This window comes from Mugil cephalus, chromosome 20 (genome assembly GCF_022458985.1).
Source record: "Mugil cephalus isolate CIBA_MC_2020 chromosome 20, CIBA_Mcephalus_1.1, whole genome shotgun sequence".
Taxonomy (NCBI): domain Eukaryota; kingdom Metazoa; phylum Chordata; class Actinopteri; order Mugiliformes; family Mugilidae; genus Mugil; species Mugil cephalus.
Genome location: NC_061789.1, coordinates 2,743,765 through 2,764,904, shown reverse-complemented (window position 1 = coordinate 2,764,904; position 21,140 = coordinate 2,743,765). Strand labels below are relative to the sequence as shown.

The 21,140-nt window shown below is 43.6% G+C and overlaps 1 protein-coding gene across 5 annotated transcripts in view; it reads right to left on the bottom strand.

Moving 5' to 3' along the window:
- cacna1ia (calcium voltage-gated channel subunit alpha1 Ia) overlaps nt 1-21,140 on the bottom strand; it is a 189,413-nt gene that overhangs the window by 23,517 nt on the left and 144,756 nt on the right. For all 5 annotated transcript variants that reach the window (XM_047571583.1, XM_047571585.1, XM_047571587.1 and 2 more), the window contains exons 19-31: nt 18,725-18,848; nt 17,120-17,188; nt 14,730-14,908; nt 13,952-14,078; nt 13,521-13,646; nt 13,344-13,433; nt 13,037-13,229; nt 11,880-12,031; nt 10,860-10,969; nt 7,093-7,226; nt 6,871-6,941; nt 3,152-3,230; nt 1,266-1,387 (exon numbers count right to left, since the gene is read on the bottom strand). In XM_047571583.1, the coding sequence (XP_047427539.1) occupies nt 1,266-1,387; nt 3,152-3,230; nt 6,871-6,941; nt 7,093-7,226; nt 10,860-10,969; nt 11,880-12,031; nt 13,037-13,229; nt 13,344-13,433; nt 13,521-13,646; nt 13,952-14,078; nt 14,730-14,908; nt 17,120-17,188; nt 18,725-18,848 (1,576 nt within the window). The remainder of the gene's footprint in view (nt 1-1,265; nt 1,388-3,151; nt 3,231-6,870; nt 6,942-7,092; nt 7,227-10,859; nt 10,970-11,879; nt 12,032-13,036; nt 13,230-13,343; nt 13,434-13,520; nt 13,647-13,951; nt 14,079-14,729; nt 14,909-17,119; nt 17,189-18,724; nt 18,849-21,140) is intronic.

The following is a 21,140-nucleotide window of genomic DNA, read 5'->3' as shown; positions in this document are numbered from 1 at the left end:
TCCCCTCTTATTAGAGTTGGCCGAGGCCTCTTTTTCTCCCGACTGCACTCCCTTGTTATTTTCCTCTCTCTTCTCCGCCGCCAGTGCATGACTAATTACCTCCCTGCCTCACCTGCCTCTCACCAAACCCAAGACTTCTCTAAGAGCTCGGGCAGTGAGTTATTGGCTAAAGCGGCAGAGATTTACTCCGAGGGGGTAGCATCTGTGGCCCACTACCGACCACGCCGCCTCTACCCAGAGAGTGTTTAATGGTCCAGGGCCAACCCGCTCCAGCACAACCACTTATTCCACAGTAGCTGGTGGGGGCATGTAGGAAATGTGTGTTTGGGGCGGGGGGATGTGTGTGTGTGTGTGTGGATGCAAAGAGGCAAAGTCACACCCCATTACATCCGTAAGAAAAACTGGGATCCTGAAGCTGAGCAAGCACATTTCTTTCTCATCATTAAGTATCACTGGAGAGGAATGGTCGGGAGTCTGCCTGTTAACTCACTGTAATGTAAAGTAGTGTCAAGCTAATGGTGCACTCACATGCTCCTCTGACGGACTGATGCTCCCTAGTTGGGATGCTTTTTACGGTACTTAAAGTATTTCCCTGACAATGCAGAGTCAAGCGGATCAGGGGAGACGTGACGCATGATTCATCATCCAACCAGGCACTTGTGGGAGATTGACGTGCAGTTTGAGAACAGTAATATGAGTCTGGGTTAGGGCTAGTTTCTGCTGCCAACTGCTCGGCAAGTCAACATTTTCACAGATTTCAGTCAGAACCACTTTAGTCTTGGCATCTTTCTGTTCTGACCTGAGTCCTGGCACCATCAAACCTACCAGGTGTACGTAGCTAATAAGAAAACCAGGTAGTGCCAGTGCCAGACTATAGAGCTTTGGGGGTCACGTGACTTTTTTGTTGACGCCGTAAAACTAGCCCTAGCAGCGAGAACAAATTTCATGCTTCTTGTCGAGTATGTGACAAGCCGTACACAGTGATGTTCCTGCTGCTACCTTTGTTTTTCCTTCCCTTTATGTTGGACTTACCTGCTCACCTCTGCAGCACCATATGTTCTTAGTATTTATAAATCATGATTTAATTGACTTTCAGTTGTTCATCTTGCCTTTTGCTCGACTGTGTGTCTTGCGTTTGAGTCCTACATTGGTTGCAACGTTCAACGTTTTGTTTGTGCTCAGGGAACTCAATGATTAAACGTCACATGAAGACACTAGAACAACAAATCAGCAGAAGTCAACATTCAAAATAACCGATTTTGTACCTTCATGATGCCATTCCAGTTGTCGCCCGTGGAGACTTGAAACAAGGTAAGGAAGGCCATGCCAAAGTTCTCAAAGGTAGCGTGACGACTCATACCCTCACATGGGTAGTCTTCATTGCAAACTGAGGGTAAGAGTGAGGTCAGTGGATGGAGTGGGAGGAGGAGGAAGAGGGATAAGGATCAAATTTGAGGAAGTGGTGATGGGAACAAGAGAAAGAGGAGAGGGAACCAAGAAGAGAAGAGAATTATAACAACACTTCCAATGAAAGTGACAACAAACAGACATGCACCACGTATGGACGACTGTCCTAACCAGCCGGTGCAGACACAATCTGTTATCACATCAATGCTAAAGCATGCTTATATCTCAAGATAATCTTCAGAACAGCCTCAAGCACGAAAAAAAAAAAAAAAACTGCATTTGCCACTAATCCTTCCATTCAGAAGCAACACTGGCACTCGCTGTGGCTGCAGCACAAAAGGGAAATGTGACAGTTTGGGGATATATATCCTCCAACCTCCATGTGGATATTTCAGGGACAGTGCTTGTGTATGAGAATACTGGAGTGTGGGCTGATTCCCTAAAGACCGTCTGACTGCAGGAGACAGAACGTACAAACAGAACAAAGGAAATACTTGTACAACAAAGCTAAGTGCTTTTATGAGCACAAACCAAGTTCATCATAATGAGAGCTTGGAAACTTGAAATCACATTTTTATTTACCCACTGGGACAGATGGGGACATATATTAAATTTCTGCCTTAAATATCCTCCTCCATTAGCTGGAATTATCCTTTCATTATAGGATATCAAAATTAATCAAGCTACGAGAAAATCTAATGCTTTTAAATATGTTGCTGCTGATGAATAATAAAATATATCATTAATATGTTTTTCATTCATGCAGGAACAGAAGGAAAATTAGTCCAAGAATCTTTTTCTACTTTTACTAGTACACCGAATAGTCAGAATTAAATGGCACTTCCAACCAAGAACAGACTGATCAGAAGGAATTTCACTTTATTTTTACAAAGAATTCTGATTCTGTTTCTGAATCTGATTCGTGGTGTAAACCTTTGATGATCTGTTTCTCTCTGGGCATGTTTGCTCCACGTGGGGTAAAATCTTCAGGTGAGGAGCTTCTAATAGGGACAGAAACATGGAGGTAGAAAAACAAAGATGAACCAAAGCTGGAATCCATGTGGAAAGCAACGTTGGAGACGTGGAGACGCCTCGGTCTTCTTAAACTGAATCAATTTAGTGAATAAAGCTGGACGAAAAAAATCAAACAAAGTTCTTCTTCCTCTGTTCCATTTCCACTGTGATCAGAATGATTTGAATCGGGCTGAAGAAAATATTTTGCATGTTGTTGTCCACACAACAAAATAATTTCTGCCCTTTTTTTTGAAAGTGGGTCGAACTTTTCATGAATGAGCAGCGACAGTGAGCTGTTAGATGAAGAGCTGCACGCCTCCAATCTATCAGCCAGGTCACCAACTCCTGTTTGCAGACCAAACCTAGTAGCCTAACCTGCTATGCATGCATAAACAAAATGATGCATTTTATTTTAGGTTATTTATTTAAGTTACAGTTTGCATATTTAATATTAAAAGAATAACTAAAAGGGATATTTAGGGAGGCCATGGCCCTCGAGTGCCCCACCATAGCGCAGACACTGTCACAGAATGATGGAAAAAGTTCGACTTCTTCATCGAAAGCAACAATTAATTGCTTTGATGCCTCCAGAAATGTGTCACCACCACCACTAACACTACTAAGACTCGACACTGCAGCCGGTTCTGGAATCTTTGAGGTTGCCAGAAGTTTTGTGACGCACTGTAACTGTTTTGTAATTGCAGTGCAACTAGGTGTTGTGTGAACTCACCAAGTTCTCCAAACAGCTCCACTCCTAAGGCGGCGTAGATGAAAAACAGTAGCATGAAGAGCAGGCCCAGGTTACCCACCTAAAACACACACACACACACATATAGGAAACCTCTTAACATCTGCAGAAACACTGTGTTTGCTCTGTTTACATCATCATCTCATGCACAATGAGACCAATATTAAACCTTAAATTGGAACATTTGTAACGAGAGTTTGTTCCGGTACGTATAGAGCTTTGTTCCACTTTCCCCTCTGCTCTGCTGTGTAAAAACTACAACACAACTTTCCCCTGACACTTTGATTCAGCTGAACCTCTAATGCTTTTCTAAACTCATTCCCGGAGCTTTGGAACTTGGCTCGGTTCCACCGCAGAACAACCTTCTGTTGCCACAGCTTTAATGGGGATGATGCTCGCCGGTAAACACGAAATCTAATCCTATTACGGTGATACAAAAGGCAGCCTGATGTTAATTGTCTTTCAAATGGAGATCAAATCAACTTTATTGACCGTGGATATACGTAAGCACGTGCAATGGATTTCTTTTTTCTTTGCATTTAACACATCTAAGTGAGCACCGTGCAACGTTTCTAGGAGGCATTTTTCAGGGATTTTAGGTGCAGGCTCTTGAGGCTTCAGGAAGTCAGACCGACTTCCTCACCCAATAACTTATTTGTGGCAGGAAGTTGGACTGAATCTGCTCAGTTTGGAGCTGATTCTGCTCCTGCAAAGATCTGCCAGGCCCTTAATGCAGTGATGGAGAGAAAAGTAACGCAGTCATACGGTCATCTGGTGCTCCGTAGAGTTAAATTTGTCAACAACAAATTGGTTCTGATTGGTTGTAGGAGCTGTGCAGAGGTATTTTATTCTCTATATAATTTAAGACCGGCCCATAATGAAATCTAAACCTCCTCCACCGACGTGGCCCCCGAATGAGGAAATGCTCCACCTGTTTAACATCAAAGTCACTCGAGATTTGCTCCAAGAAGCTTGTGGCTGAGGACTGATGCAGCTGAAAAAATTGAATTTTGACAATTATGCCAGGTTTGGAGAGAGCGAGAGCTCTTGGTTAATTAGATTCAATTTAGGAAACATTAAATGGAACTGCAATGGAATTCCAGACAAGGACATTTCCAGTAAAAGAATAGAACTGATTAAGTAAAAAAAAGCACCTCTCACATACTTGGTTGAAATAACTACATGCCTTTCTCCTAAATGAAAATCCTCCGCAGTGATTATTGATTTGAGGAATAAAACGTTTGCTATTGTTTGTGTTTTATTCAATTAATGTTGAATAATTAAGAGCTGTAAGATGTTATTTTAGGACCATGGAGGAGTTTAGCAGAATGTACACTGTAAAACAATATTAAAATCCACGTTTTAGATGCAGAACAGGTCCTCTTGGACTGAATGTAATGGAGGTGAATTTGTCATAATCATTCTACGCGTACCTCTAGGTTTGCATCAAGTATGTCTCAGCAACGTCATCTCTGTTTCAAATCAGCCTGAATCTGTCAAAGTTTAACGGTTTCATTCTGATACCGATAATCCTCATAATCCACCTTTGCACGTTCTTTGACCCAGATTTGGCAAAGAGGAGCGCACCTTCAGGTTTCACATCAGGATTCACCGAAAAAAACAAGAACAGATGCCGACATCATATCAAATGATGAAGGTAACCACGCGCAGAAAAGATAAAACCAGCGTCCCGACTGCCCCGCTAACGCGATGGAGGCGATTAGTGTCGGTGAACGGGATGTTGCAGCCATTTTGCATCATCGTCGAGAACGCTTGAGGGGAAATTGTGTTTTCTTACCCGGTAAAAAAAAAAAAACCTCAACGAGCTATTACGCTCACTCCCCCATCCCCGATCACATCTCCGTGTCCTGTCATGACCTATTAATGCAGTTTATGTTTCATCTGGGTTATTCTCCTAGCAGCCTTATTCCTTCCCCTCCTATAAGTATTAAATTCTTTTAATCAGCTGTTGCCCTGAAGCCTTTGTGGAAATGTCAGAATCATCTTCAGTATCCGCATGTTCTGTCATGAGGTAAATTTGGCCGCTCGCCATTTCATTGGCACCGCGGACCACGACGTACTATCACCCGAGGTTAAGTCTTTCACCAGGTGCAGGGCCTTCACTCTCCCCGTTCCTCAGTCCCTCGATGCGCACACATGAACCGAGTCGCAGACGACCTCCTGGAACTGTTTAATTAGCTCGAGTTTTAATTACCTCCCCTGATGCCCTTGGGACGGAGCAAAGGGCCTCGGTGTTAATGAGAGAGGGATCAATGGAAGAGAAACAGAAGGAATCTGTTCCCTCTCACCTCTACCTGCCCCTCTTCAGCCGCACCACCTGTTTCTTACTTTGGATGGTCGCTGGTGGATCAGGCTTCTCAGTGTGGGTCCTGTTTTTGTGCATGGATATTTTGACATTTCTGCTCGTTTGCTTTCTTTGAGGTGACTGAAATCACTCTTTGGGACTTTAAACATGTAGTTTGAAGTAGTTGAACTAGTCAATGCAAATTCCTTTGATGCGTTAATTCGCCGTATTTCCCCGGCCGTGATTGGAGGAAGGCTTTTATTAGAGGGGGCCTTTATTTCCATTTCCCTTTGTTTCATATCGGTACGTATCATATTTCCTCAAAGTTTTCCTAACATTTCCTGCCATTACTCCTTTTTTCTCACTTTAACAACAAATTATCACTGTCCTGCATTTAAAATGTGAACTACGTAGAATATTGCAATGTATCACAATATCATAATATCGCAATAACGTATCGAAACGTGACACAAGTATCGTGATATGTATCATATTGTAAAGTCCTTGCTAATACCCACCCTTGGCAGCTGGAGGTGAGGGCAGTATTAACCAAATGCTGATGCCAGTACATGTTGTGGAAATATGGGCAGGACATTGCTAAAATGGCTCAACTCTTGGACGGTGCTGCTCAAACTCCGGCTCCAAACTCGTAATATGACGCTACACATAACGTCAGTTTGCCCATTGAGAGGAAGCGGAGACTCTTCTACAGTCCATGGTTGCAGGTTATCGGGGACGGATTGGTACATGGCCCTTTATAACACCTCACCTGACTTCCTAAAGAGTTTCTGCCAGACACGGCTGCTTGTGACGGGCCCCCGGGTGTAAATAACTCAATAGCCGCCACGTTACTATTTTTATCAACTCGCAAATTGACACTCTGTAAAAACTAATGGCCCAAGAAAGACATCAGTGTACAGTGAACGCAGCCGTAGGGAAATGTTCGTAATGACATGGGAACACTGATGAAGTTCCTGAGGCATGAAATTGACATAATGGCATTCAGCTATAGAAGCATATGTACTGTATACATTGAGAAATTAGTTGTTTCCCCATTTTATTCCTAATTCATTACATCACGCCACGAGTCAAAGGGACACTTCTTGCAGTTAGTAAGGCAGTGGAGCGACGGTGGACGGCCTAGAAAGCACCTGACTCCACTAAACGAGCCGCGGACCGGTTTTAGGAGCCATTTCTAGCACACGAGGTCTCGGCGGGAGTCTGGGAGCTCTCCGTGGTGCTGACGCTGAAAGCCAGACGGAGCCTGTGTGTACGTACACGCGTATGTGCTCCTGGTCTGCGGCGCCACTGAGTCATCTATCAGAGTTGTCTACGCGCCAGCAGAAGAGAAAGGTGTGTTTCTCTGTGAGGAAGGGAAGAGGAAGCGCCGGCGTACCTGAGGCAGGGCTTGGACCACCGTGTCCAACAGGGCTCTCATTCCCGTAGCCATCTTCAGCAGCTTCAGCACTGTGAGTGTGAGAGATTTTCAGAATATTAAATTAGCGGGAAATCCCTCAGGTTCAAAGAGTGAGAAAATCACTAAGACCAAGTCGATGTTATCTGTCAGTGGAAGTTCTTCATAGGAAGCAGACGTATGTGTGTGTGTGTGTGTGTGTACCTCGGGCGATCCTCAGCACTCTCATGATCCGGATGATGGTGGGGTTGATGGGCAGGGCGGCGCTGATCTCGATCTCTTCCAGGATGATGCCCATCACCGACAGGAGCACGATGGCCAGATCCAACTGGTTCCATCTAGAATAAAAGCCACGTATTATGTTGACCCTGTTCACTCTAATTCACCAACTTACTATTAGAAATAAGCAGAAGCAGAACAACCGATGAAGAATCATGTTTTCCTGTTGTCAGATTTGGTCCCAACGCTCTAAAAAGTGTATTTGTGCAGTAGTTGAAGTCGCACTCGGTTTTCTGCTTTAGTCAGCGTACTTTTGTGGATTACATCAGTTTGAAATTAAGCTTTGTTCGATTAACCTACCATTATGCAAGTCAAAGTGTAGGAGTTGACTATAAAAGCTACCTTTCCTGAAACTTCTAAGTGGATGCGCCTTAAATTTAAGGGTCTTTCCATTCATGCACATGGACTTTCCCCAACACTCTCATATGACGATGTGAAGGAAGCAAGTGAACAAAAGTCTGCTTTAAAAATACACAGTTTCATGCTAAAACTCAGCTGTTTCCTTCCTCTATAAGTCGCTCACCAAAGCCTTTAATAAAGCCGTCGTGTGCAGCAAAACGCTTGTCAGATGATTTAATTTTAAGGCTAGAGGACAGATGGGAAACAGATGGTGCCAAGAATCTGAAGAAGAAGAAGAAGAAGCCGCCCCGACGTCTGCCTTAAGGGCAGGCTTTTGTTCCTGTCCGCTTCTCCGACGCTTTCTAGGAACTTCCCAAAACCTTGGAATGTCCAGACACGAACGAAGCCAGAACCCCCGACCGACCCGCGCGCAAAACCGTTAAGTGATTAACGTGTCAGATTGGACTGATCTGAGATCACGCGGCGAGGCAGCCAGCGTGCTAAAACACTTGGCACGGGCCGCTTCATTTGTCTGAGCGATCGCGGAGCTCGTTTAAAATGCCAGTGGCAGCAGTGCATCAGCCGCCACCTGTGACTCATTATCACCGCGCGCATCATCGCGTTCCCCCTCTGTTGCGCGACTCCCTGACCGCTAGCCCGCTTCTCATCTCCCTCTAGCGCCGCCCGCCTGCTCCGCAAGGGCGAGGGAAGGTCAAGGCCGCGTTAGCTTAATCGCTTTAACACATTAAAGACACAGAAACTGTCTGGCACGGCTGGATTAAATGTGTCTGACTTTCATATTTCCTTCACTCTCAGTCTTGGGACGCTGGAAATGTTGCGCGCTTGTTACCTGGTCCTAGAGTCACCCTGACCTATAAGTCACCCTTTGCACAAAAATGGCAGCTGATAACCACGTGATAAAATGTTCTTTTTCTGATTTCATCGTTTGTTTTTGACCACACCAGCTTCCCCCTCCACCTCATCCTTCCCTTCAGAGGCTGAAATAGGACATTTAACCACCACAGATAAAAAATATAACTTCCCAAATCTTCCTTAATTACTTGTCACATATCCCTCATAAGACATCCGTCTCCCCACCGCTCCACACCACTGACAAATCAATTAGTCTGAGCTCAGAGGAAATAGACGTGGGAGAGCTGAGCTGCTTCTTTTTTTCTTTTTTTTGTTGCCGTGGAGGTCAAACAGAGGTGAGTACAGTAAGACGGAGGAATTGAACGTGCGGCGGTATCACATGCACACAATTAACAGGCAATCAGATTTTGTCGAGCAATTAGACGTCCAGTGTTTCCATGAATAAATTAAAGCTGCTGCGTCGAGGAATAAGTGGGATGTATAAGCAGAAATGAAATATAGTTTTCAGAATTGAGTTACCATTAGTTTGTAATTGCTTTAAACTGCTGCTGGGTTTTCGTTGGTTTGGAACGAGGAACCACAGAGCGTCTGTCTACGGTGGCCTACGATGGACAAACCAAACCCCTCCCTTTATAGATGTCGTCTAGTTTAACCTAAAATCTAAATCTTTTCTTAACTCTTTATGGGCCGAGGAACCATATTTGGTAACTTTGCGTCATTGTTCCTCTCAGTGAGGTTTATTGTCATGTGGTTTTCATTCAGCCAATCAGAGAAGAGCAAGGAAACATTCTCAGGTCTAATCAGGGTCTAATGAGGTCCACCTCTGCATGAACTCTGAGCACAATTGATTTATTAGGTAGCAAGAAGAAGAAGAAGAAGAAGAGCCCTAATATTGTCTAATGTGATGATGTGGACAAGGTCTGAATCTGCTCTGATGTTCTAATGCTCTAAACACATGTTTACATCTGTTTACCACTTAAGAACAGGAGACCATAAAGGGTTAAACCTGACTACACCAAACTTCCAAACCTCCGCGGTGAATGTCCTGTGATCATTAGTTATTTATAAATTGAATCCTTGATATAATTAGAACAGATGGGTTCTACGAGAATGTTCCTCCAGAGAGTTGCTGTTGGGAATAGATTTGCTAAAGAGACCAAAACGGTTTGTGTGGTAGCCTGAGAACATGTTCATTTCTGCTGTAAGGTTGAATGTTTTAACATGGAGGTCAATGGATACGGACGCACTTTTTGGAGCCAGCTTTGAGGAAGTCTAAGTCCATGTTGGCTTCATTTTTCAGCCTCAGATTTTACAATGGCTTGTGATAGTCTGATGGATGCAGTATATTATTAAAGTGCCTCCCTTCTCCAAACTGTTTCTTTTTCAGATCGTTCAGTGTAACAAACTATGTGTTGTGTCATGTTGTAAGCCAGGCTACACGTTTCATGTGTATACATGTTTATATATGACTGCTTTGTCTCTAAATCTATCCAGCTTTTGGAACCAGCCTCTAGTGGCCGATTGTGGGACTGCAGATTTTGGCACTAAGCTTTTAAGACCTGAACGTTTGGGTGGGTATACAGTGGGTGAACACTGGCATTAATCGCACACTTGATGAACCCTTTTCTTTCATAAATATTTTACAATGGAAAGATTAGGCGGCCGTTTCCAGTTGGTTGCAATCTGCAACCTTGCCACTTGATGGCACTACTCCTACACTGTGGTTCTTTAATATATTGAAAATCATATAAATATCCTCTAATGAAACAATCTTTAATCATGAATTAATCACTTTCTGTTTGCATGGGATAATGTAGTGGACTAAGGGAATGGTACATTGACTTTGAAGTCTAAAAAAAGAAAAAGAAAAAAAAGACGTTTCTGTTTTCTTTGACAGAACTGCTGATGTGTGTGTGCCGAGTGTCATGAAATCCATATTTGCAGTACAGTATGCTCCAGTCAACTTAACAACAGAACGCCTGAGAGCCAACATGTTTCATAATCCTCGATGCCGTCGAAGCTGTTATTCCATACTCCATTTATAGTGATCAAAGCAAAAAGACGGATTTATTCAGCCTTTCCACTTTGATCCAGATATTTGATCCTGTTTATTATGCCGCTATTTATATTATATGTTAACTCGGGAGATTATAGCATGTGCCTGGAGTCCCGATTTAATGTTTAATACATTTTTAATCACTCATTTCATAAGTGACTTAGTGGAACGGACAAAAAAACGAATGACATTGTAATTTTTTAAAAGCTAATTTTTCAGGCCTTAATCCAAGTGGTGCTTCAGGTTAGACACTGAAAGGCCCTTTGACAAGCTGACTGACAATAATTCACATGCCGCTGGGACAGTGGATTTAGAAATGAGCTTTGCACTGTTAGCAGGCTGTGTCTCAACCACAAACGAGCACAAAGAGAAAGGCGCACAAAAAACGCCACCATCACAAAAGGCACGCACGCGCACTCCGTACCTGTCTTTGAAGAAGCGACGGACCCCGAAGGCGATGAGTTTGAGCACCGCTTCCAGCACAAAAGTGGAGGTGAAGAAATAGTTGCAGTACTTCAGGGCGAGATCCAGGGACTGGAAAGAGAGAGTAAACATGGGGCATGTGTGTGTGTGTGTGTGTGTGTGTGTGTGTGTGTGTGTGCGAGCAGCCGGGTACAGTGAATTATCAGCAGCATCAACAGGGAGAAACTGTAAACTGAAATGGTTCCGGTTGTTTGCAGAGAAAAATCCAACGAGCCAGAGGCCGCAACAGAGCAGCACGGACACATTCTGTCCCCAAACAAACACTTTTAAACAGCATTTCCTAATTATTACAAATAATCCAGAGACTTTAGTTTATACTTTAAAATCTGTCCCAGGATTCCTGTTACTGCCCAGGCTGGATTAGTATTTTTTTTATATATATATGTATAAATAGCCCTGTGTCTTTCTAACAAGTGGGAGGCTGCCAAATGTCAGGACCAACAGCTGACAAATACAGCCGAGACCTGTGATATTTATCTGATGCTCGGTCAGTTCGAGAACGCTCGCCTCCGTTTTAAAGGTCAACCGGGCGTCTTATCTTCATGATAATCACTTTTCTCTCTCGCGAAGGTGCTATCGGGCTTTTGAACCTCCATTCGTCACACATGAACGGACAGAAACGTGGACTGTAAGGAACACCGGCCGGACGGCAACGTCGAATCAGCGGCGCAATCACGGCTCCTTTGTGCTTTTGCAGCAACGGAGCCTGGACTCAGCCTGGTGGTGGTTGGCCTGTGGGTGGTGCCTTTATTTATTTTCTGTAAGCTGCTGCTGCTGCTGCTGCTGCTGCTGCTGCTGCTGCTTGGTGACGGGGAGAAGAAGACTGACTCAGGAACAGATTTAACATTAATGCTCAGTGTAAAAAAATAAAACCCTGCATTCGTTGTTCCTACTGAGGGGGACGCCAATCGCACACCTTCACGACACACACACATGCAGGCAGGCAGGTATTTCTTCTTACGTGAGGTTGATTGTAGTGCTCTAAGGACATGGTGATGACGTTGATGCAGATTATGAAGGTGATGATGAGGTCCAGGTAGTGGTTTGTGCACAGTGTGTGGATCATCAGGCGGACGTGGCCGTAGCTGGCGTAGTAGGGCAGCTTGTGGGCTTCTGTTGGCAGAAATAACACGTGTAATAATAAAGTCAGACCAGAGGTTTACCTTAGCACCCCTGTGATGATACCTGCATTTATTGTCATTTTCTGACATTGTATTTTAACCTTTGCCAACCTGTCTATTAGAGACGGTGCAGGTTTAATTCTGACATGATGGTGCATTCACATGCGTCGCAGAAAACTGCAAGATTAGACTTGCCTTGGTCACAGTGGGGGAAAAAAAAGCCAGAGCAACGGCCCTACGCACATATGTTTTGTTGTTGTGTTAGGTTGATTAAGGCCTGAAAGCTGGTCTGGGATAGCACTGATACCTCATAGGAAATAGGTTCTGGGTTCAAATCCACGAGCCAACTGGGGCTTTTGTGTGGAGTTTGCATGTTCTCCTCGTGTCTGTGTGGGTTTTCTCTGGGTACTGTTTTCTTCCCATCATCCAAAGACATGCTTGTTAGGTTCAGATCAGATCAGACTTAATGTCACCCAATCCTGATTTATTGCAGGACTACCCAGTTGTATCGAGGTGTATTTTTTTTGTACTCTGTAGTGGTTGAAAACAGTGGTTGAAATGGTTTTTACCAGTGGCTACTCCAGGCTATAAATGTGGCTCTTTGTAAGTGAAAGCAGTTCTGGGCATTTTGACCAAAAATAGATTGATTCAAAACCCAGCGAGGACCAGATGGACATCGACGTCATGGAGCAAAATAGAGAATAAGCAACCGAGGCCTTAATGTCGACTCGGACATCTGCTGAAACCCAGTAAAAGCTCTGCTTGGAACCTTCTGAAGCAATGGAAAACGTTGGAGACTAGTGGACTGTGTGGAATCAGGGTCGGGGGTTAGGGTGGGGATCATGGTCTACTGTGGTGATTGCTTTGTTCTGTGGTTCCTAAACAGAACTGGTACGATGACAAGAAGCACATTAACCACACTACATGCAAACATTATCAAGTGCTTTTCTGGCTGTAGTAACAGTTCTTCTATCCTTCCTATCTCTGTCACTCTTACTCCTCCTCTTCTTCTCCATGCGCCGCTGACGCTTCTCCTCGCGCCTCTTGGCCTCCTCCACCTCCTGGTGCTGGCGGCACTTGTGGAAGTTCTCCACCACCACGCCGACGAACATGTTGAGCACGAAGAAGCTGACGATGAGGAGGAAGGAGATGAAGTACAGCAGCATCCACGGGTTGTTGTTAGTGACCGGCTGAGGTTCGAAACAGAGACACAGAAAAGAAAAGAAAAGTGGCTCAGATAAAAGCGCTCCATGTGTTCTGGATGGTGAAGATCTGCAGCTTCAGTGGGAGGGAAGGGGGGGTACCTGTTGGTCTACACCCACGGCATCCAGGCCGTGATACATAATGTTAACCCATCCATCCTTGGAGGCGAGTACAAACAGGGACATCAGAGCCTGGAAACAAAGAGGAGGCAAGAATAACTGTTACACATTCTTTTAACTTAACCACAAACCATGTAGGTGCAAAACTGCGACACTCACCTGTCCCAGGTTGTCAAAGTTGTACTTATGGTGGACCCACTTGTAGTTGGCTTGCAGACAGTCGGACTTGTTGGTGATGTTTTTGACATCGGGGCCGAAGCAGTAGAAGAATTTCCCTTTGAACAGCTGTCAGCGGGAGAACAATGAGGAGACGGAGCTTTGACTATTTATATAAAAACCAGGGAAACGAGCCGTCGTGATGAGATGAAAGGCTGCGTTTGAGTGAAATAATGAGCTGGTCAAAGATCCCACCAGCTGTGAGCGCAGCACGATGATGAAAATAAGCCAGAAGACAATGAGAGTTTACTTAAGAGAGACGGGGAGAGAAGTTTACGTGGGCTTCAAAGCTACTAGAAAAGAAAAGGCACGGGGAACTTTAAGGATAATTTACCATGGGATATAGTCGAATAAATAAGACAGCTGTTCCCTACCTGGACCCCGAGGATGCCGAAGATGATGAAGAACGCGCAGCAGATGAGGACGATGTTGCCGATGGGTTTGAGGGAAGTGATTAGAGTCTCCACCACCAGCTTCAGACCTGGAGCTCTGCTGATCACCCTGAGGATGAGGGGGCGGGAAAGAGTAAAGTAAAGCTTTCGAGAGCTTTCAAGAAGAGTATGTAAATTGACTGATGAGAGATTATTGATGACTGGATATAAATGATTCTATGAGGGTGCTTTGCCCAAATGTCCACCGACTATCACCAGCCAATATTCCACCTACGTAGTTTCAACAGAGATGACAAAAAGCCGACCAGATGACTCAAGAATTACATGATAAATTTGTCCTCCAGCCCCAGATATGTTGTCTTCTCTACTCCAGACAGAAAGAGACTTTCCAGCTCTGCAGGTCGTACCTCATATGACCCTGCTTCACAGAAACCAAATATCCCTTTACCGTTTTTTAAAACTGCACTGATTGCACCATTCATTGGAGAAAACAGATGAGAATATAATTATGTCTACGTCCCCTGCTCGCTGTTGTTCTGCTTGCGACTGTTAAATAAGTTTGAAATTGGATTTTTGTTCCGTTCGGACGCAGACGCTTGATCTTCGGTCATTTTCTTCAAGAACACCGTGGACCGAAACATTAAATGGTACAGAAAGGTGCTGCCGTTTATGGAGCGGATATTCAGCAGATGCAAATTACCTACCAAACGGTGTAAATGTAATTTAAAAGCAAAACTAATCGGCGGGACTTGGTGTATACCTGAGAGGACGGAGTGTTCTCAGCAGCCTGAGTACTCGGAGCACTCCCAGGATCTTGGCCCCTCCCGCCATGGACACGACGATGTCAATCAAAGACACGAAAACCAGGAAGCCATCCAGGATGTTCCAGCTGCTCCGCAGATAAGCCTGCTCGCCCATATACAAGCCCATGGAAACCACCTGAGGGTGAGGGTGAGGGTGGGGGAGAGAAGGTGAGGCAGGTTTTTAGAACATTTGTTAATTTACCATATGCACAAACAGAGACTAAATGCTAAATAAAGTGTGAAATGTAAAATATGAAGGTGATCTATGATCCAGGATATTTATATATATTGTAGGGGGACCCTTCTTCCGCCAAAACAGCCCTGCCCCATGGAGGCATGGACTCTCGTAGACCCCTGAAGGTGTGCTGCGGTATCCGGCACCAAGCAGCAGATCCATTAAGTCCTATACGTTGGTGGGGAGTCGGGTGGGGCATGGCACCGCATTTTGTTTGTGCAGCACATCCCACAGATGCTGAACTGGATTGAAATCAGGGGAATTTGGAGGTCAAGTTAACACCTCAACACTATTATAAAGAGCCTGTCCAACCAGGGAATGGAGCAACTGATCTATCCCTCTATGCTGATTGGTTCTGAGCTGGTCACGTGTTTCATGAGCGCCATGTTGGATCCATCTAACCAATATTCACCCACAGAGAAGTGGCAATAACAGAGAATAAAGTTGGATTAAAAGTTAAAATATACCACAGAGCTCAGCCTACAGCATGTAGGTAATTTATGTCCATGTAGATGATAAATTTAATTGACACGTAACTAAGTTATTATGGCTAGCGTGCTAATGCTATAATGATAATACTAAATAAAAGTAAGACCAGTTTAATTTTCATTGGGCTACAAAGCATTTTACAGCTCATTTAAGATATTTAAGGGAAGTAGACGCTGGGATATTTAAGTGAGAGTCTGTTAAATATTGACAGACTCTGGCAATAACATTTATAGGCCCGTAAATGGTGAAAATAAGACATTTATTTAGCCCATAGTGTTACACTGTAAAATCTTCCCTCTGATGTATCCAACAACACGCCATGATTTGAGTTGTCTAATATACGGCTCTGTCCTGAACTATTTCACCTTTGTGGCAATATGCATTATCCTGTGACACACAATCAGTCTCCATACAACCATGTGTACATGGTGCAACAATGCTTATTTAAGTAGGACGTGTCCAAGTAACATCCGCATGAATCACGATGACTCAAAGCCAATGCTTTTGTGTCTGGCTTGTAAAAATTGGGCGAAACGTACAAAAAAAACGACGATACTCCCGTCAGTTTGAACGGTGGATGCTGTGCATGCATTGCAGCACACAAGCACACAGACCGTTAGCTGCATCGCTAAGCAGCGGTGGGAAACATTAGCGGCGAAAAATCTGCAAAAAATCTGCAACTGACATTTGAAGCTGTTTGCCAAGCGTCAGGTGGAGCTTCCGAGGGGCCGCGGAGGTTAGTGTGCAAACACCGAGCTCTAACAGACGTCCGAATGCCAAACCCCTAACTGACAACTATTAGAAGCTTCCAATTACATATCCACATGTAAACTCACTAATATAGAGTCTGTGTATGAGACATACACTTTGGTAACTATGACGAATTTAGGTTTGGAAGATGTTGCATAGTAAAAAGACCAATTCTTCAGCCCTGCTGCGTTGCTCATTTATTTAGCTGCATCTCGTACACAGCGCTAGACTAGCTGCTGGAGTCCTGTGGAGAGATTAATGCTACACAAAAACACACACACACACACACACACACACACACACACACACAGAACGGAGAGACTCAGGCGGACAGGAAGGGAGATACGACGGGGAGACTTGTACAGCTCGGCCAGGGGGCTGACAAGTCTGCGGCTCCTTGACGGGTTGTGATTGGTTAATAATTGATTGCGGGAGTGCATAATTGATGGCCCACTTGTGCCAGAGCCTTTTTGCAGAGAACACAGAGACAGTGGGGGAGGAAATAAAAAGTGAAGACGGCAATACGGAGACAATCGAGAGCCAGAAAAGGGACTGACGGGAACGGAGGGGCCCTGAGGAAGTGGAGACGCGGGCTTAAAAAAAGAAGCAGCGCTCTTAATTTAGAGGAAAGAAGAAGAGAGGGAAGGACGGGGAGCAAAAGTGGTGATAAACCGCATCCACAGGAGATGACTAGCCACTAATTAATGATGTCACTTAGCTGCTCCATTCTCTACAGGAACGTGGGAATTGTTGAGAAAAGAATGGAAGGATTAAAGAAAGAAAAAGAAAAGGAGAAAATGAGAGGAGACAGACGGACAAACAGGGCGTCTCTCTGGGGGGATCACAGAGACCGAGGGGCCGTAAAAACGTTACCTTCAGCGTCATCTCGCCCACAAAGATGGCAGTGAAGATGTAGTTGGAGATGGTGAGAAAGACTCGCTCCTAGACGGACGAGACATGGAGGGTTAGAAAAAAAAAGAGGTGGACCAATTAGGAGCAGTAAAAACCTCGCTTACAGCACATTTTAGATCATAAAACACGATCCGTCCTCGGAGAATAAAACGGCACCACCGTACGTACACGCTCCCGTATTCATGTTCTTGTTTCAGGGCCTCCAGATCGAGTCTTAATAAGAATAGTTGAGAGTTGTGCTTCATAAATCTGTTTTATGGCCTGGACACACACCAAACCGACTTCTCTCCTGATTCTCTCCTAGCAGCTCATTCTGCTGCCACAAAAGCAGCTGAAAATGTTTGCAGTGATAAGTTTCACCGATAAGGAACCGGTGGAGGCCGACTGTTGGCTTGGTGCAGCATAGGGGCGGAGCCGAACCCGAGTACGGTATATATTTACATATACTTATTTGTTTTAAAGTTAATTGTATTGGAGAAGAAGACAAACATCCAATCAGAAAGTTGCCTTTCCTCATGTGACCACAGTAAATATTTGTGCGTCTGCCTTGAGTGAGTGACGTTCAGGATTCAGGATGAAAAGTCTCGACATAACTGCATCATTATTTTTGTCAAATAGATTTATTTTATACTTTAACTGGGTTGCGGAGGCAGAAAATAACTTTTGTGAAGCAGAGTTCGACCTGGAGATTATTCTGTTACGTTAGTGTTGAGTCGCCTGCAGTCAGGTTCACTCATGTTAGCATTCGTTAGCTCAGTAATTCAAACTATTGTCTATTGTTAATAGTAAATGGTCTTGCTTTTATACAGCGCTTTTTTTTTATAGCGCCCCTATTGTCTCCTACAAGAACCAGATCATCACCACAGTCATGTTCTGTCCCTTCAACTCACAATAAATCACCTCCATTAGCTGCATTTAATGAAAACATCAACCAACATTGTACATACATCCATAACTATCATAAAGGATAATTAAAGAATACTTATTGTTACACATGAATGTCCTAAATTAGAAGAGTAACTAAAAAAAATGGATTTCACACATATTTTGAATTTTATTCACATACAGATACTGGATCTGAATCTCACATATGTTTCTGGGCCAGACGGAGACTCACTGATCACTGATGGAGATGTTATATGTTACAGCGACTACAAGCTCTCGAACTCAGAGGTTTGGTTAAAGTTTTGAAGCCCTTGCTCAGCTTTGAATGGTGTGCACTGTGCACCCGTAGACGTCGGTATAAAACTTTTACTACTAGCGTCTGACCTACAGTTCTACCTGAGCCTTAGCTTTCAGGACTTATTCCAACCATCTATCCCTGAAGTCCTTTACTAATGTGTTACTATTAAGTTAAAGACAGATCAGGCTGTGGATGTTTTCATGGTCTGATCCCGGAACATTTGGTTTGTGATTCTGCATTTCGTCCTTTATTCTGGATTCCTGTCTGAGTTCGGCAGGTCTGCTGCTGCTTCTCTCGGCAGAGACGCTCCGATGAAAGAAATGCTAAACGAGACTTTCCGTGGCTAAATAAAGGTCACTCAAATAAAAGAGCCTCGGCTTTACCAAGCTGCCCTGCAGGATCTTGGGCCTCTCCAGAGCCACGGTGATGCAGTTGGAGAATATAAACGCCAACACCACGTAGTCAAAGAGCTTATGGGCTATGATGGACTGGCACATCTGTCGGAATCTGAAGGGAAAGCAAAAAAAAAAAAAAAAGACAGGATTAGATTGGTACTGCATGCGTTTTTATTGCAAAAAAGAAAGGCAGACTTAATGGTGTGAATGGAACACAAAGGTCAGATTTATGAACCCCTTCCATCCGATCAGAATCAGAGCCAAGTTCCCTGTCTGAGTGCGGGGGCTCCGTCACGTCTTGGTGAGTAAATGGCCTCATTCAGGCGCTGTTTACATCACTCCTAATTTAAAACAAATTACATTAGCAGCACTCAGAAGCACCAGCCTCCTGAGTGCTGCGCTCTGCTGGGAAAACTGACTACAGAGACACAAACAGAGAGAAACTAATAGACGGGACACACTCAGAAATACCGCATTCAAATCCTGAATATGCATTTCAAAACTTAGCATGTGACGCTGTGTACTGCCAAAAAGCAATTAAATATCTCTGGTGCAGTGTTCGTTGGAACGTTGAAAGGAAACAGAACGAATATGAAAATATGTTCTGGAAAAACACGGAGATATTAAAGTGGCTTTTACTAAAATGCGACATAATGAAGCTGCGGACTCTAACGCCACATCACTTAAAGTTGATGCATAATTGAATGAATTGTTTGTGTGATTAAATTCACCCCCTGAGGATTGTTTCTCACTCTCAACCGGGAGGTTTAGAAAATATCCCTTTGTTATTTGGAAGCCGGGATCAATGTCCGACTGTGGGTTTTCTTTGTGGAAACCTGGCGAACTGCCCGTCCCATCGATGAGAGCAGGAATACGATCTATCCGTAATATTGTTTTGGTGAGATTCGTCTTGAGGCTGGTCATTAACGTCTTCACGAGACAAGGTCTGACCACGAAACCGCGCACATTTTGAATTAACACGTTTTTCAGTGGCACCGATCCATACGTGTCCCAGATACAACCAGAACACTCATTCCCTGGATATCACAGATGCTGACATCACAGAGATCAGTGGAAGGCATCGAGTGAAGACTTTTCAACTGACTCCAGTGTAAAGCCAATACTAGATGCCATCACATAGGGCTGGGCGGTAATGCCTGTTCATACCAAATACCAGTATTTTTTTCTGTTTTATGAATTTTGAAGATTTGAACTTGAAGCGACTTGTGGCAAAGAAAGGTGCCGTTTTTTTTTGTTTTTTTTTATGATGACCAGACGTCCCCAATTTCTGGGGACAGTCCCCCTTTTGGCTGACCTGTCCCCCGGCTGAAGCTGTTCCCAATTTTAGCTTGTTATGAAACAAAAAATGTTGCACGCAGACTACAATTATTACGATATTAATTATTACAAACACAACAGTTTAAAAATGTTTCAATGTGAATAAATATGTCAAAATAAACTGTAATTAACTGTAATTGTCCCTGTTTTTTCATTTCCTGTCGGTAACATTTATTATTTATTTTGTCTTCAAGCTGTAAATGTCCCTAGATTTCCACATCAGTGCTAACGGGGGGTCATGCAAACCTGTTTTACTACTAGTATGGAATTATTCTACAATATTTACTCATCATCACAGTAAACTAATCCATTCTTAGTCAATCTACTGCATTAATTCCTTTCTCAGCCAGTAGGAAATGTGGTGTTCATGTGATTATGCATGAAAAATAAAATACTGTGATACCATCAGAATTTTGAAAAACACTGATGTAGATTTTTGTTCATACCAACCAGCCCTAATTTGGCCCATTTTAACCCCAAACTATGATCTCTTCCTAAACTTAACTGAGGGGTTTCATTGCCTAAACCCACCCAGATTAGATTTAGATTCACATTCACATTCAGATTCATGAGCAGGATCAACACAGTGCAATGAAATGTTGCACAAATGCTCACATAGTAAAAGCAAACCACAGTATATTTACTGAAAATTAGAAGCAATGAAACTACAAAACGAGATAATTGCATAACTGAGTATTTTTGTTGCAGAAATTTTTACCAAACTGTTCCAGTGATTAAATCTCTTTCTGAGTAATTGTGTTGACTAAACCAAACCAAGTGCTTCTGCTGCAGAAACATAACCAAATAAATTCATTGCTTAAGTCCAATACTAACTATTTACCAAGTATCGTCTGAACCTTGCCAAGCAATTCTGCTGCCAAAATGTAACCAAGTATTGTTTTTGCCCTTTTTGTCGCTAAGAGGCATCACACATGTTTGTTGCTCTTAAAGATAACATCAGTGATTTTTTTGCCAGATTCATTTTTGTCGGTTTCTTGTCTTTTGTTGTCACCATTTCTCTAAGTTTGTGCCAAACAGCACCAACACCAAAAGAAACAAAACAAGT